Source organism: Erinaceus europaeus, chromosome 2 (assembly GCF_950295315.1).
Source record: "Erinaceus europaeus chromosome 2, mEriEur2.1, whole genome shotgun sequence".
In the NCBI taxonomy this organism is placed as follows: Eukaryota; Metazoa; Chordata; class Mammalia; order Eulipotyphla; family Erinaceidae; genus Erinaceus; species Erinaceus europaeus.
In genome coordinates, this window is record NC_080163.1 from 183,109,665 (window position 1) to 183,127,247 (window position 17,583).

A 17,583-nucleotide genomic window follows, 5' to 3' on the forward strand; every position below is an offset into this window, starting at 1 on the left:
ATCTTGTTGAAGTAAAAACATATATCACCTCATCTATAAGTATTTTTAAAATATTTTGCCTCTAGGGTTATTGCTGGGGCTCGGTGCCTGAACTTCAAATACACTGCACCTGGAGGCCATTTTTTTCCCTTTTGTTGCCCTTGCTGTTTATCATTATTATTATTGTTATTGCTGTCGTCGTGGATAGGACAGAGAGAAATCGAGAGAGGACGGGAAGACAGAGGGGGAGAGAGACACCTGCAGACCAGCTTCACTGTCTGTGAAGTGACCCCCCCCCCCCTGCAGGTGGGGAGCTAAGGGCTTGAACCCGGATCCTTATGCTGGGCCTTGCACTACGCGCTGTGTGAGCTTAACCCGCTGCGCTACCACCCGGCCCCCCATCTATAAGTATTTTTTAAAATGTACTACTTTTTTTTTTTTCTTAATGGTTATCCCAACTGCAAAATGTACCAAGAAGCACATAATTCAGGCTCCAGATTTGGCAGCTCAGACAGCAGTCTGCCCTGAGTCTCTGGAGTCCTTTGCTCCTGACATAGTAAGGGGCGGGTTCATCTCACTGGCGCAGCAGTGCGCACGCGCGAATCCTCAGCACCTTCTCGGCCGCCGTAGTTCGCCTTTCACGTGGGAGGTCCGGCGTCATGGCCGCCAAGCGGAAACCTGTCCTGCTGGGGCTGCGAGATGCTGCAGTGCAGGGCCGCCCCGCTGGACCAAGCGCCTGGACTGCCAGCAAGCTAGGCGGCCTCCCGGTGAGATGGGGCGTAGGAGTGCGAGTCGGCGGGCGCTGCCGCGGGCCATAAGGTGGGGGAGTGGGCGAGGTCCAGAAGCCGAGATGCGGGTCTGAGCGCCCGCCTGCCCCCAGGACGCCCCGCCCGGGGTTGCAGCGCCCAGGCCGGTGTGTGAAGGCTGTGGACAGCCGCTCGCCATGGTCGTGCAGGTGTACTGCCCGCTCGAAGGCTCCCCGTTTCATCGGCTACTGCACGTGTTCGCTTGCCCTCGTCCGGGGTGTGACAGCGGGAAGAGCAGGTAGACTGGGAAGTTCCGGAGCCGTCGGGGGAGATAGGGGCGGTCCGACCTGCGGACGGGGGGCGGGGGAGGGGGGCGCCAGGGGGGGGAGGGGGGGGCCCCTCAGGCTCTTTCTCTTGACCTTGAAGCTGGAAGGTGTTACGCTGCCAGTTCCTGCAGATGCCAGAGAATGAGGCGCAGGACACTAAGGTAAGGTGGCTGTGACTAACTTGCATGTTTCGCTGCAGTTTTGAGGTGTTTTGCAGAATATTATTGAAGATAAAGTCATCTGTATCTTTTTGAAATATGGTTGAGATGGTTTTGCTTTTTTTAAAAAACCACAAAATTCAATTTCCGTAAAGGTTTTTGTGGGCGTCTTTTAGGACACACTGAAAGTCTTGAGACACGTTATCAATTTTTAAAAAAATTTTTACTTATTTATTTTCCGTTTTGTTGCCCTTGTCTTTTTATTGTTGTTGTAGTTATTGTTGTTGTTACTGATGTTGTCGTTGTTAGATAGGAAAGAGAGAAATGGAGAGAGGAGGGGAAGACAGAGGGGGGGAGAGAAAGACAGACACCTGCAGACCTGCTTCGCCGCCCGTGAAACGACTCCCCTGCAGGTGGGGAGCTGGGGCCTCGAACCGGGATCCTTAAGCTGATCTTTGCGCTTTGTGCCACGTGCGCTTAACCCGCTGCGTTACTGCCCGACCCCCACGTTATCAATTTTTTTAATTTGTTTTTGATAGAGACAGAAATTGAGAGGAAAGAGGGAGAGAGAGACCTGTAGCAGTGCCTCACCACTTGAGAAGCTTCCCCTCTGCTAGTGGGGGTCCGAGCTTGAACCTGGGGCCTTGTGTACAGTAATGTGTGCGCTCAACCAGGTGCACCACCACCCGCCCCCCTCAAATTTTTATTGGGAAAAAGTGTATAGACATATGTGTATGTGATTATTGCAAATATGTTACTGCAACAGACAAAATGCTAACGTACAAAAATGTGTTTGAAACAAACAAATCTGCTGGGAAGGTGATTCAGAGGTAGAGCATAGGATTCTCAAATGTGACTGAATTTGAACAGTGGCACCACACACAGGCAAGAATTGTGTGTGGTGCCCCTCCCCCACCAGAGCCATACTTAGCTCTGGCTATGATAGTGCAGGGGATTGAACCTAGGACCTGGCAGCCTCAGGCATTACAGTTTCTTAGCATAACCCTTATGCTATCTTCTCCACCCTCTGTTTCTTTCTCTACCACCTTATTATTTTCTAAAATTTCCTTATTGGGGGATTGTTTTACAGTCAACAGTAAATACAATAGTTTGTACATGCATAACATTTCTCAGTTTTCCACATAACAATACAACCCCCACTAGGTCCTCTGTCATCCTTTTCTAGGACCTGTACTCTCCCCCCAACGCACCCACTCTAGTTTTTTACTTTGGTGCAATACACCAGCTCCAGTCCAAGGTCTGCTTAGTTTTTTCTCTTCTGATCTTGTTTTTCATCTTCTGCCTGTGAGTGAGATCATCCTATATTCATCCTTCTGTTTCTGACCTATTTCACTTAACATGATTTCTTCAAGCTCCATCCGAGATGGGCTGAAAACAGTGAAGTCACCATTTTTAGTAGCTGAGTAATATTCCATTTTGTATATATACCACAACTTGCTCAGCCACTCATCTGTTGTTGAACGTCTGGGTTGCTTCCAGGTTCTACCACCTTATTAATTAATAAATCTTCTTTAAAACTTGATTAATACAATGAATTCTGAATCTATTGAATCAAAAGGGCAGGCAAATTGACACCTACAGAATAAAGTTCAGTCTGCCTGTAAACTGTAATTTGTATACAGAGGTCTTTTCTTTAATATTCCACTTATTTATGTACTTGTTTATTTATTTTATGGGACAGATAAAAAGGCCAGAGCAGCACTATGATATATGCAGTACTGATTATCAAAATTGACACCTGATGCTTGCAAGTCCAAAGATCTGCCCATATGCTTCTCTACAGATGATGACGATGATGATGATGATTGCCATCAGGGTTATTGCTGGGGCATGGTGCTGGCACTATGAATCCACTGCTCCCAGCAGCCATTTTTTCCTTATTATTTTTATTTCCAATTTATATGATAAGACAAAGAGAAATTGAAGTGGGGGGTGATAGAGAGGGAGAAAGACAGCTGCAGGCCTGCCATGCCCGCTTGTGAAGTATCCCCCCGCAAGTGGAGAGCAAGGGCTTGGACCCAGGTTCTTGTGCTTGGTAACATGTGCACCCAACCGATGTGCCACCACCTGGCCCCTCTGCTCTACTTTTTTTTTTTTTTTTAAGACTATATATATATATATATATTTTTTTGCTCTACAGTTTTTAATAGGTGCTCTATAGTTTTTAACAGGCACAATACTAGGAATACCATGAAACTAGAAAAGAAAAATGGAAGTGATAATGTTTGCCTATGTTTGTCAGAGTTCAATGGCAAATTATAGTAAAGCACTTTGAAGTTTTTGCAATGAGCCATACTTAGAAATAGTTTTTTTTTTTTTTTTTTAAAGAATTCTGCCATGTTCTATTGAAATAATTCTCAAAGTCTGATCCCTGAGATCAAGGAGACTACCTGGTTTTAAAAAAAAGTTTTATTGGGGATTAATGGTTTACAGTATTATTATTATTATTACCAGAGCACTGATCAGCTCTGGTTTATGGTTGTTTATGGGACTTTGGAACCTCAGGCTTGGCAGTCTGTTTGCATAACCATTATGCTATCTACCCCTGCCCAGAAATAGATTTTTACTAATAAATTGGCTAGGCTGGAAGAGACCTCACTAAGGCTGATGGTCTTAAACACAGTACAACTGGCCTATCAAGGAGCTGCTGTGCTGCCTCTCCTTAGGTGTTAGTTGGCAAATGGGAAACTGTCTGAGTCTTTCTCTGTCTCCATCTACAGTGGACTTACGTTCATGACCTCTCTCAAGTTGTATCTCTAGAGGACTTAACGGATTCCAGATGATATTTGGAATCCTGGCTGCTAAGTACCCTGGAAAATGTAGTTCATTCTTGCCAGTGTCTGTAGTCTTACAGAAGCACAACTAGAAGAGTTTGGAGTAGATGGTTAAAGAAACAGCCACACATCTGCCATATTGCCTCTGAAAAGGAGAGAGAATATTTTTGTCACCCTCATTACACTTTTGAAATGAACTGAGTCCAGGAAGTTGAATCACTGTGAAAGAGCTGGTATGGAAACCCCTCGGGAAGGTGGAAGGTTAGATGTACTCACCCAGGTGTGCTTGTGCCTCCCTCATTCACTGGTTATTCTTCCAGAAACAGGAAAATGGCCTGGCAGCTAAAGATTGGTGTGAAGGTGCAGATGACTGGGGAAGTGACAGTGAGGAGACACCATCACCACAGCTCACTTTGAATTTAGGAAGCGATTCAAATAGTGCCAGAGACAGAGACTGGACTGCCCAACTCCAGAACCTTCGTCTTCAGGATACTGTCCAGGTTGCTGCTGCCCCTGTGCCTCCGGGGCAGAGGGTGGCCTTACCTTCTGTGGTGCCACAGTTCTTGCCCTACTACATCGGTGTGGTAGAGGAGGATGACTACCAGGACTTTGTCAGTTTAGATCATGCCCATAGTCTTCTTCGGGAATATCAGCAAAAAGAAGGAGTTGATATGGACGAGTTGCTTTCCCAAAGGTGAGACTCTTCTTACTGCTAATTAGATTAGGAATAGGAAACTGCCACAGTCGGTGCCCTTCCCTTTTTATCTTTGTACCTAGGCTGATGTTTTCTCTTGTAGAACTTGTGTGTATAGGGCCTTTTTTCCCCCTTTTGTTGCCCTTGTTTTTTTTATCGTTGTTGTGGTTATTAATATTGTTGTTATCAATGTCGTTGTTGATAGGACAGAGAGAAATGGAGAGAGGAATGGAAGACAGAGACGAGGAGAGAAAGACAGACACCTGCAGACCTTCATTGCCTGTGAAGTGACCCCCTGCAGGTGGAGAGCCGGGATCCTTACACCAGTCCTTGCACTTCACGCCATGTGTGCTTAACCCACTGACACAGGAGTTAGAGATATCTGTTAACGAGGAAGGTGTGTTCACAATTTCTAGCTTTCTGTCCTATTTTTATTTATTAATTTTTGCCACATCAGAAAATGAACCCAGGACTCTCATGTGGGTGGCACCACTGCTGAATGGCCTCCAGGGATTTTTTTTTTTAATTTTAGAGAGGTGATGCAAGAGTTAGCAAGGAGAGACATTACAGCATGTGGTACTGGGACTGGAACCCAAGACCGCAAACATGGAAAGGCACAGGCTCTATAGAGTGAGCTACCTTTGTGCCCACTTTTCTGTTTTGTTTGTTTGTTTTTTTGTTTGGTTGGTTGGTTTGATTTTTGTTTTTTGCTAGGGCTTTACCTCTTCAGGCCAACTTTTTCAGAGAGAAATAGAAAGACACCATAGCACTGAAGCTTCTTCCAGTTCAAGGGCTGGACTTATTTCATTGCCCCCACTGTTATTGTTTTATTTTACTTATTTTTCCCACAGAGCACTTACTGCTAAGCTTTGGATTATGGTGCTGTTGGGAATTGAGTCTGGGACCTCCAACCATTAGGGAAAAGTCTATTGTGTAAACTACTGTCCTATTTCCCCAGCCTCCACTTCTTAGGTTGGGGTAATTTGTTTATTATTATTATTACTATTATTACTGATTTAACAGAGTTTTACAAAATTGTAATTGTTGAGTGGTATAATGTTACACCCATACATGATATTTGTGAGCTGTGATACCCTCTACCAAAATTCTGGTGGAGGGTGATTTTTTTTTTTTCATTTTTATTTATTCCCTTTTGTTGCCCTTGTTTTTTTTTTACTGTTATAGTTATTATTGTTGTCGTTTTTGTTGGATAGGACAGAGAGAAATGGAGAGAGATGGGGAAGACACAGAGGGGGAGAGAAAGACAGACACCTGCAGACCTGCTTCACAGACTGTGAAGCGACTCCCCTGCAGGTGGGGAGCCGGGGTTCGAACCGAGATCCTTATGTCGGTCCTTGTGCTTTGCGCCACCTGCGCTTAACCCGCTGTGCTACAGCCCGACTCCCCCCCCCCTTTTTTAAAGTGGGTGGGGAAAATAGAGGGAGAAAGACAGACACCTGCAGCTCTGCTTCACCACTCTCAAAGCTTTACCCCCTGCAGGTGGGGACCAGGGCCTTGTACCTGGGTCTTTTTAACTCTTTGTTTATTGTGCCAAGAAAATACTACACCTGGATAGTGTACCTGCTCTGCCAGGTTCAAGCCCAGCCCCTACTGTACTGGGGAAATTTTGGTGTTGTGCTATAGTGTCTCCCCTCACTCACCCCACTTACCCCACCAGAAAAAATTATCCTGTAGTGGTAGAAAACTGGTGATGACAAAAAATATGTATATATATTGACTTTAAAAAAAAATTATTGCACAAAGCACAAGAACCTGTGTAAGGATCCTGGTTCGAGCCCCCAGCTCCCCACCTGCAGGGCAGTCGCTTCACAGACGGTGAAGCAGGTCTGCAGGTGTCTGTCTTTCTCTCCCCCTCTCTGTCTTTCCTCCTCTCTCCATTTCTCTCTGTCCTATCCAACAATGATGACAACAATAACGACAATAACTACAACAATAAAACAACAAGGGCAACAAAAGGAAATAGATAAATAAATATTTTTTAAAATTATTAATGGGGGGGGAGAGAGAAAATCAGCAGAGCATCACTCTGGAACATGTGTTGCCATAGACTGAACTCAGAACTTCATGTTTGAAGGATTGTCACCTCATCCACTATGCCACCTCCCAGACCACCTGGCACCTTGTGTGTGCAAGGCTTTTTTTTTTTTTTTTTTTTTTTTTTAACTAGGGCACTGTTCAGCTCTGGCTTAATAGTGGCATTGAGAATTGAACCTGGGATATTGGAGCCCCAGGCATGAGAGCCTTTTTGTATAACCATTAGGCTATTTTCCCCAGCACACATACAGAGTCTCATTAATTTTTTTACTGGTGTTTTTTTTTTACTATCTTTTTAAATTTAATTAATTTTTGTAATTAAAATTTTATTATCTTTATTTATTGCATAGAAACAGCCAGAAATCTAGAGGGAAGGAGGAGGTAAACAGAGAGACACCTGCAGCCCTGCTTCACCACTCACAAAGCTTTCCCCCTTCAGGTGGAGGCCCAGGGACTTGAACCTGGATCCTTTCGCACTGTAACATTCGCTCAACCAGGTGTGCTAACCACCCGGCCCCTATTTATTTTTACCAGAGCACTGTTCAGCTCTGGCTTATGGTGGTGTGGGTGACTGAACCGGGACTTTGGAGCCTCAAGCATGAGCGTCTCTTTGCATAATGCTACTGGTATTTTATTGCATTTACTTCATAAGCTAGAGAAACCCATAGGCCAGATCAGCATCCTGGCATATGCAGTTCCAGGGATTGAATTCAGGCTTTTATGCTTGTTAGCCCACAGTTCTACCACTGCATGTCCTCCCAGGGTGCTCGAGTCTTTTTGTTTGAGAGAGAAAGAGGAAGAATTCAAGACCAGTTCTTCAACTTGTGTGGTTCTAGGGACTGAACTCATACTTCACACGTGCATGTCCTGGGCATTACCTTCTTTCTGAGTCACCTCCCTAGCTATTGCATAATGACTACATTACTATTACTACTACCACTACTACTACCACTACTACTGCTACTGCTACTACTACTACTACTACTATTACCACTACCACTACTACTACCACTGCTACTGCTACTACTACTACTACTACTACCACTACCACTACTACTACCACAGCTGCTACTACTACTACTATTACCACTACTACTACTACTACCACTGCTGCTACTACTACTACTAATACTACTACTACTATTACCACTACTACTACCACTACTACTGCTGCTGCTGCTACTACTACTACTACCACTACTACTACCACTGCTGCTACTACTACTACTACTATTACCACTACTACTACCACTGCTACTGCTACTACTACCACTACCACTACCACTACTACTGCTACTGCTACTACTACTACTGCCACTGCCACTGCCACTGCCACTACCACTACTACTACCACTGCCACTGCCACTGCCACTGCCACTACTACTACTACTACCACTACCACTGCTACTGCTACTACTACTACTGCCACTGCCACTACCACTACTACTACTACTACCACTACCACTGCCACTACCACTACCACTACCACTACTACTACTACCACTACTATCATCTGATAGAGATAGCCAGAAATTGAGAGGAAAGGGGAGATAGAGAGGAAGAGATAACAGACACCTGCAGGTCTGCTTCACTACTTGTGGAGCTTTGCACCTGCAGGTGGGCACTGGGGGCCTTGAATCCAGATCCTTGAGCATTATAACGTGAACGTGTGCGCTTAACGAGGCATACCACCACTTAGTCCTATATATATATACGTTTTAATTTATATTATTTATTATTGGATAGAGACAAAAATTGAGGGGGAGAGGAAGGTAGAGAGGGAAAGAGAGAGCTGTCTGCAGCCCTGCTTCACCACTTGTGAAGCTTTCCCCTGCAGGTGGAGCACAGGGGCTGGAACCCCAGTCATTGTGCACTTTAATGTGTGCACTTAACCAGGTGTACCCAACACCTAACCCCTTGAATATGATTATTCTCTGGATATAGATAATCAAAGGTGTTTTCTGCTTCTCTTTTTAGTCTTTCTAGTGATGGAGGTGAAAAATATGAGAAGACTAAAATTAAAAGTGGAGATAAGACATTTTATAAATTCATGAAGAGAATTGCTGCTTGCCAGGAGCAGATTTTGAGGTAATGAATTAATTTTAAAATTTCATCTTATTTTATTTATTTTGTTTTTATTTATCCCCTTTTGTTGCCCTTGTTGCTTTATTGTTGTAGTTATTATTGATGTCGTTGTTGTTGGATAGGACAGAGAGAAATGGAGAAAGGAGGGGAAGACGGGGAGAGAAAGACAGACACCTGCAGACCTGCTTCACTGCCTGTGAAGTGACTCCCCTGCAGGTGGGGAGTGTGGGGCTGGAACCAGGATCCTTAAGTTGGTCCTTGCACTTGCCACCATGTGTGCTTAACCAGCTGCGCTACCGCTACTGCCCGACTCCCTTTTGTATTTATTTTACTGAAAGAGATAACAGAGAGAAAGCAGAGCACTGCTGAGCTCTGGCTTAATGGTGTTGGGGATTTAACCTAGGACCTCAGAGCCTCAGGCATGAAAATCTTATTGAAGGTGTTGGGCTCAGTGGGTTAAGCGCATGTGGCGCAAAGTGCAAAGACCGGTTTAAGGATCCCGGTTTGAGTCCCCGGCTCCCTACCTGCAGGGAAGTCGCTTCACAAGCAGTAAAGCAGGTCTGCAGGTGGCCATCTTTCTCTCCTCCTCTCTGTCTTCCCCTCCTCTCTCCATTTCTCTCTGTCCTAGCCAACAACGATGACATCAATAACTACAACAATAAAATAACAAGGGCAACAGAAGGGAATAAATAAATAAATAAATAGGATGGGGGGGACAGCATAATGGTTATGCAAACAGACTCATGCCTGAGGCTCCTAAATCCCAGGTTCAATCTCCCGCACCACCATAAACCAGAGCTGAGCAGTGTTCTGGTGTTTCTCTCAGTGTGTGTGTCTCTCTCTCTGCATCTCTCTCAAAAAAATAAATAAATAAAATAAATAAGTAAATATTTAAAAAAGAAAAGGAAATCTTTTTGCATAACCATTATGCTATCTCCCCAACCCCATCATTGTTTAGTTTATTCTGTTCTTTTGTTTTGACTGGATAGGACAGAGAAATTGAGAAAGGAGGGGAGGGAGAGAGAAGGAAAGATAAACACCTGTAGATCCGATTCACCACTTGTGAAGCACCCACCCACCTCCCCCCCCCCCCAGGGGTTTAAATCCTGGATTTTCACATATGATATGTGTGCTTTACCAGGTGCACTACTGCCCAGCCCCCAGTGTCTCTTCTCTATCTCGCACTTCCTTCTTAATTTTTCTGTCTTTATTCCCTCCCCTATATATATATACAAATTTTAAAAGGAGAAAGAAAGCTTATAAACCATGCTCTGAGTTATTGCAGTGTGATGACTCTATACTTTGTTGCCTTGCCCTAGGTATTCCTGGAGTGGAGAACCACTTTTTCTGACCTGTCCTACATCAAATGCCACTGATCTTCCAGCCTGTAGCTACTGTGGAGGCCATAGAACGTTTGAGTTTCAGCTTATGCCAGCACTGGTCAGCATGTTAAGAAGTGGTAACTTAGGTAATTTAGCCAAATTTATTAATTCGGCTTTGTGGATGTATACTATAGTTGTGATATATGACTTGATGCTTTTGGTACCTGAGGAGGCGGTATTTATCAGGTTTTTCATGGCAAAAACTGTTTTTTAGTTCCTCTCTTCACAATGTAGTTGGTTGTCTTTGATTCTCTAGAAAATGTCCTTTCCTAAAGCAGAAGTTAAAAACATATTTTATAGTTTTCTTTTTTTTAATTTTCCCTTTTGTTGCCCTTGTTGTTTTTTATTGTTCTTGTAGTTATTATTGTTGTTATTGATGTCGTCGTTGTTAGGACAGTGAGAAATGGAGAGGAGGGGAAGACAAAGAGTGGGAGAGAAAGATAGACACCTGCAGACCTGCTTCACTGCCTGTGAATTGACTCCCCTGCAGGTGGGGAGCTGGGGGCTTGAACTGGGATCCTTAAGCCAGTCCTTCCACTGCGCTATCACCTGATTCCCCTTTTTTCTTTCTTTCTTTCTTTTTTTTTTTTTGTTCTTTTCTTTTTTGGCTACTTGTTTCCTTTTCTTAATAGAGCAGGCAGAGATTGAGAGGGAGAGACACCTGCAGCACTGCTTCACCATTAGTGAGGCTTACCCTCTGCAGGTGGGGTCTGTGGACTTCAACTCAGCTCTGTGTAGATGGTAACATTGATGCCACCATCCAGCCCCACCTCACTACCACTTTTTTTTTTTTTTAGATTTATTTATTTGAAGGGTCAGACAGTGGTGTACCCAGTTGAGTACACATGTTACAGGGGGCCGGGGCCGGGTGTTGGCACACCTGGTTGAGTGCATATATTACAATGCTTAATGACCCGGGTTTGAGCCCAGCCCCCACCTGCTGGTGTGAGTGTTGAAGCAGGACTGCAGGTATCTCTCTGTCTCTCTCCCTGTCACTTCCCTCTTGATTTCTGGCTGTCTCTATCCAATAAATAATAAAAAGCATTTAAAGGGGGGGGGGTCGGGTGGTAGCACATTGGGTTCAGTGCAGGTGGCGCAAAGCTGAAGGACTGGCTGCAGGATCCCGGTTTGAGCCCCTGGCTCCCCGCCTGCAGGGGAGTCGCTTCACAGGCAGCGAAGCAGGTCTGCAGGTGTCTCTCTTTCTCTCCTCTCTTTCTTCCCCTCCTCTCTCCATTTATCTCTATCCTATCCAACAACAACAATAACTACAACGGCAATAAAAAACCAGGGCAACAAAAGGGGAAATAAATAATAATAATAAAAAAAAGAGCGAGAAGGAACACGCTACCATGCACAAAAACCCAAGTTTGAGCCTCTTCTCCCCACCATAGAAGGAAAGCTTCACAAGTGGTGAAGCTGGTGTCTCTCTTTGATTTTCTTCACTATCTCACACTGCCCTCTTAATTTCTTTTTTTCTATATTTTATATTGTATATTTATTTCCTTTTGTTGCCCTTGTTTTTTTATTGTTGTAGTTCTTATTGTTGTTGTTATTGATGTCATTGTTGGATAGGACAGAGAGAAATGGTGAGAGATGGGGAAGATGGGGAGAGAAAGATGAGACACCTGCAGACCTGCATCACCACCTGTGAAGTGACCCCCCCCTGCAGGTGGGGAGCCGGGAGTTCAAACTGGGATTCTTAAGCTGGTCCTTGTGCTCTGTGACACGTGTGCTTAACCCACTGCACTACCACCCGACTCCCGCCCTCTTAATTTCTATCTCTGTCCTTGTCATATATTATAAAAAGAGAAGGGGGGGCGGTGACCAGCAGGAGCTCCATAGTGTAGGCACTGAGCTCCAGCAACAACCCTGTTGGCAATTAAAAAAAAAAAATGAGGGAGTTGGGCGGTAGCGCAGCAGGTTAAGTGCATGTGGAGCGAATCACAAGGACTGGCATAAGCATCCCGGTTCGAGTCCCCAGCTCCCCACCTGCAGGGGAGTTGCTTTACATGTTGTGAAGTAGGTCTACAGGTGTCTTGTCTGTCTCTCCCCTTCTCTGTCTTCCCCTCCTCTCTCCACTCTCTCTGTCCTTTCTAACAATGACAACAACAATAATGAAAAACAACAAGGGCAACAAAAGGGAAAATAAATAAATTTTTTAAAAAATGTTTTAAAAAATGAATAGAAATAAAAGGTTTAATTAATCTGGAGACCTAAAAGTTGTATAGTAGATAAAGCATGGATTTTATTTTATTATTTTATTTTATTTTATTTTATTTTTCCTCCAGGGTTATTGCTGGGGCTCAGTGCCTGCACCATGAATCCACTGCTTCTGGAGGCCATTTTTTTCCCCTTTTGTTGCCCTTGATGTTGTAGCCTTGTTGTGGTTATTATTGTTGTCGTTGATGTCATTCATTGTTAGGTAGGACAGAGAGAAATGGAGAGAGGAGGGGAAGACAGAGAGGAAGAGAGAAAGATAGACACCTGCAGACCTGCTTCACCGCCTGTGAAGCGACTCCCCTGCAGGTGGGGAGCTGTGGGCTCGAACCGGGATCTTTACACTGCTCTTGTGCTTTGCGCTTAAACTGCGCTACCGCCTGACCCCCATTTTATTTATTTTTTTTTCCCCAGAGCACTGCTCAGCTCTAGTTTATGATGGTGTGGGGCATTGAACCTCATTGAACAAGGATTTTGGAGCCTTAGTCATGAGAGTCTCTTTGCATAACCGTTAGGCTTACCCCTGCCCCAGCAGGGACTTTCAAGTTTATCCCCCCAGTACTCCATGTACCACTTCCCAGACTATAGTTCTGTAGTTTTCATTATAAAAGTCCTTCACTTCCGGGGGTCAGGCGGTAGCACAGCAGGTTAAGTGCACGTGGCGCAAAGCGCAAGGACGGCTTCGAGCCCCAGCTCCCCACCTGCAGGGGAGTCACTTCACAGGCAGTGAAGCAGGTCTGCAGCTGTCTGTCTTTCTCTCCCCCTCTGTCTTCCCCTCCTCTCTTCATTTCTCTCTGTCCTATCCAAAAACAACGACATCAATAGCCACGATGATAATAACCACAGCAACGATAAAAACAACCAGGGTAACAAAAGGGAAAGAATGGCTTCCAGGACCAGTAGATTCGTGGTGCAGGCACAGAGCCCCAGCAGTAACCCTGGAGGGAAAAAAAAAAAAAAGTCCTTCACTTCCTCTGTTATATTCACTGAGAAAGATTATTTTTGTCTTGGGGGTTAAGTCATAAATGGGATTGCTGCCTTCATTTCCCTTTCCCCCGACTCATTTATTGGTATAGAAATACTAGAAATACTAACACTTTATCTACTGTTCCATCTCCTCGGCTGCCAGTTGTCACTTATTGTAAGGAAGTGTGTCTGTGTTATGTTTTAATTAACATTTTAAAACATTTATATTTAATTTTGATAGAGACAATGAGAAATTGAGCGTGAAGAAGTTTGAGTGTGTGTAGGGATACCTGCAGCACTGTTTCATTGTTCATGACGCTTCCCCTCTGCAGGGGAGGATGAGGTACTTGAACCCGGATCCTTGCACACTGTAATATGTGCACTAAACCAGGTGCACCATCACTCAGTCCTCATTCCTCCCCTCCCACTCCTACCCCATGTTCTTTTGCCCCCAAGTTTATCACTGGGCTTGGTGCCTACACTACGAATCCACTGCTCCTGGCAGCCATTTTTTTTCAATTTTATTGGCTAGGACAGAGAAATTGAGAGGGGAGGAAGGTAGATAGAGAGGGTAGGGGTAATTAGTATATCGGTTATGCAAAGAGGCTCCAAAGTCCTCGGTTTAATCTCCCATACCACAAGCCAGAGCTGAGTAGTACTCTGGTTAAATTAAAAAAATATTACAGAGAGGAAGAAAGATAGACATCTGCAGACCTGCTTCACTGCTGTAGAATCTATCCCCTTCCACCAAGGTGGAGAGCCAGGGGCTCAAACTGGGATCATTGTGCAGGTCCTTGCGCTTCACACTATGTGCACTTAACCCCATGCGCTATCACCTAGCTTCCCAGGTTGTGTTTTAAAGTTAGTAAGCACTACTTTAATTTTACCTAATTATTTCTTCAGCTTACTATGTGTAACTGGAAAGCGATCCTGATTTTGAACCACATTTTCTCTATCTCTTCTGATTGCCTTACCCTCTTTGTTTTATTTTTAAAGATTTTATTTATTTCTTATAAACATGAGAGAGAAAGAGCCAAACATCACTCTGGTACATGTGCTGCTGGGGATTGAACTGAGGACCTCATGCTTGAGAGTCCGATGCTTTATTCACTGCACCGCCTCTCGGACCACAGGGAATTCTTAAGTGTCTGGCATGTATTAGTTTATTTCCTCCCCCACAGTGATTTATCTCACATAATTGCTATCATTTTCACAGAGAGGTGATAAATCACTCCAAGTGGTAGAGCTGGAATTGCTATCCAAGCAATACTGCTCCAGAGTTTGGAATCTGTCCACTAAGGAAATTTTCAAATAATGACTGTTTCTCATAGCACTTTCTTTTTATGGGATTCCTGTGTTGCGTTTTTCAGGTCTTTCGGTGGAATTTGGAACAGTTCTAATTTACACATGTGAGAAGAGTTGCTGGCCTCAAAACCATCAAACTCCCATAGAAGAATTTTGTATTCTCCAAGAAGACCCAGATGAATCATTATTTAAGTAGTGCTTTTCCTTCTATTTATACAAATTATAGCAAATTTTAATGTCCACGTTTTTGTGTTTTAACTTCATTTTGACTCACAACTTATTGACTCGTTTTAAAAAGCAATTGTTTCTTTACTTATTTTATGAGACTAAAACCAGAGCATCACTGTGGCATATACAATGGGCCTCATGCAGGCCCGTCCTTGTTCTGCCTTCTGAGACACTTCTTCAACAACTTGTTAATTCTTTCTTCCCTCCCTCCCTTTTTTTCTTTCTCTGTCAAGATTTTCCTTGGTATTTTCATTGCTGGCATAGTTCCACCACTCATAGCAGACTTTTTTGGTTTTTTTTTGCCTCCAGGATTATTGCTGGGGCTCCTTGCTTGCACCACAAGTCCACTGCTCCTGGAGGCTATTTTTCCCTTTTGTCGCCCTTGTTGTTTTATCGTTGTTGTGGTTATTTTTATTGTTGTTACTGATGTCCTATCTAACAACAATAACAGAGACAAATAGAAGAGGGGAAGACAGAGGAGGGAGAAAAAGACACCTGCAGGCCTGCTTCACCACCTGTGAAGCGACTCCCCTGCAGGTGGGGAGCTGGGGGCTCGAACCGGGGTCCTTAAGTCAGTCCTTGTGCTTTGCACCATGTGCGCTTAGCCTTTTGCACTACCGTCCAACTCCTTCTTTATCTCTTCTTTCCCTCTTGATTTCTGGCTGTCTCTAGGTAATAAATAAAAAAAAAACAATATTTTAATAAAATTAAATAAAAAGAAAAAAGGTTTGGTGGACATGAGAGAAGGTTTTACTGAGGAACAAAGAATGTATAGTAACTGACTAACAGTGGGGCAGAATGGCCGTCACTTTCTGGAGAAAGGGAGGGGACTAAGTACTCACAACAGATACCCCCTTCTTTTTTTTTAAATTAATTTATTTATTCATGAGAAAGGTAGGAGGAGAGAGAGAAAGAACCAGACATCACTCTAGTACATGTGCTACCGGGAACTGAACTTGAGACCTCATGCTTTAGATTCCAGTACTTTATCCACTGTGCCACCTCCCGGACCACCAGATACCCCCTTCTGTGCACCCATGAAGTGGTCTGACCAAGAAGTGCCATGGTATGGCTGGGTTAGATTTTTAACTATTGAAATAAGTGTTCTGCAGGAGCTGGCTGGTGAAACAGCGGGTTAAGTGCACATGGAGCAAAGCACAAGGACTTGCATAAGGATCCGGGTTCAAGACCCAGGCTCCCCACCTGCAGGGGAGTCACTTCACAGGTGGTGAAACAGGTCTGCAGGTGTCTGTCTTTCTCTCCCCCTCTCTGTCTTCCCCTCCTCTCTCCGTTTCTCTCTGTCCTATCCAACAACAATGACAATAACAACAACAATAATAATGACAATAAACAAGGGCAACAAAAAGGAAAAAAATACATATTTTAAAATTTAAAAATATGGGATAATTAAGACATACAAAAAGTCACTTCAATAATAGTAAATGCTTTGACAAAAAGAATAGGCATGTATACACTCTGATAAATATATATATATATATATATATATATATATATATGTGTGGAGTCGGGCTGTAGCGCAGCGGGTTAAGCGCATGTGGCGCAAAGCACAAGGTCCGGCATAAGGATCCCGGTTCGAGCCCCGGCTCCCCACCTGCAGGGGAGTCGCTTAACCAGCGGTGAAGCAGGTCTGCAGGTGTCTATCTTTCTGTCCCCCATGTCTGTCTTCCCTTCCTCTCTCCATTTCTCTCTGTCCTATCTAACAATGACAGCATCAATAACAACAACAATAATAACTACAACAATAAAAAACAAGGGCAACAAAAGAGAAAATAAATATAGAAAAAGAAAAAAAAAGGGGCAGGGGTAGGTAGCATAATGGTTATGCAAAGAGACTCTCATGCCTGAGGTTCCAAAATTCCAGGTTCAATCCCCTGCACCACCATAAACCAGAATTGAGCAGTGCTCTGGTAAAAAAAAAAAAAAAAAAAAGTACATAATAAAGAAAAAAAAGAAAAATATATATACATACATATTTATATCATATGTAAATTATATTATTTAATATATATATAAGAAATAAGTGCCCTGCTGTTGGTATGCATGAGACCCCTTCTGTTTCATTTGGTTTAAATCCCCCCTGCTTAACACTATTCTATTTACATAACCACTTCATTCTATTTACATAACCGCTGTTAACAAGTACCTCCCTCCAGGGCATTGGTTCAATCTCCACTGTTTCATGCTATGTTTTTGCTCCACCCCCTCTTTGTCACACCCTGATCCCTTCTTTATCACACCCTGATTTTCACCAGTCACTTTTCTCTCCACCCTCTCTATGTCACATCCTGTTTCCACCCTACTTGGGAAGTATATATAAAGACAGCATTGTGAGTTTTAGAGTACTGTACTTTGAGTTTAACTTAGCTAGTCTTAGATTGTGCTGCGTCCTGCATGAATAAAGAGACACTGCCTACAACCCAGCCATGAGTCCCTGGTCATCTGTTACCCGCCCGTGAAGCCAGCCCGGTGAAAACAACATAACCCATCGAAAACAACATATGGCGCCCAACGTGGGGCCAGACCTGCGCAACTCCCAGATAAGTGAAGACTTTGCCTACCTATGCACTATGGTCTTCTCTTTTACTTACGAAGAGGTTTGCCAAAGCCTCTACTGTTTCATCATGAG

General features: G+C 43.9%; 1 protein-coding gene across 1 annotated transcript; it reads left to right on the forward strand.

The window, feature by feature from the left end:
• Nucleotides 1-591: 591 nt before the first annotated feature.
• On the forward strand, nucleotides 592-14,948 carry PDCD2L (programmed cell death 2 like). Its single transcript, XM_060185691.1, has 7 exons — nucleotides 592-746; nucleotides 860-1,023; nucleotides 1,152-1,212; nucleotides 4,325-4,698; nucleotides 8,731-8,841; nucleotides 10,158-10,306; nucleotides 14,774-14,948. The coding sequence occupies exons 1-7, from the start codon at nucleotides 639-641 to the stop codon at nucleotides 14,902-14,904; spliced, it is 1,098 nt and encodes a 365-aa protein (XP_060041674.1). The 5' UTR covers nucleotides 592-638; the 3' UTR covers nucleotides 14,905-14,948.
• The last annotated feature ends 2,635 nt before the right edge of the window (nucleotides 14,949-17,583 follow it).

Bases quoted from the DNA above. Each gene is read 5' to 3' on its own strand.
- PDCD2L (XM_060185691.1), top strand. From the start codon at position 639: ATGGCCGCCAAGCGGAAACCTGTCCTGCTGGGGCTGCGAGATGCTGCA. The intron at 8,842-10,157 runs GTAATGAATTAA...GCCTTGCCCTAG, and splicing joins TGCCAGGAGCAGATTTTGAG to GTATTCCTGGAGTGGAGAAC. The intron at 10,307-14,773 runs GTAATTTAGCCA...TGCGTTTTTCAG, and splicing joins GTTAAGAAGTGGTAACTTAG to GTCTTTCGGTGGAATTTGGA.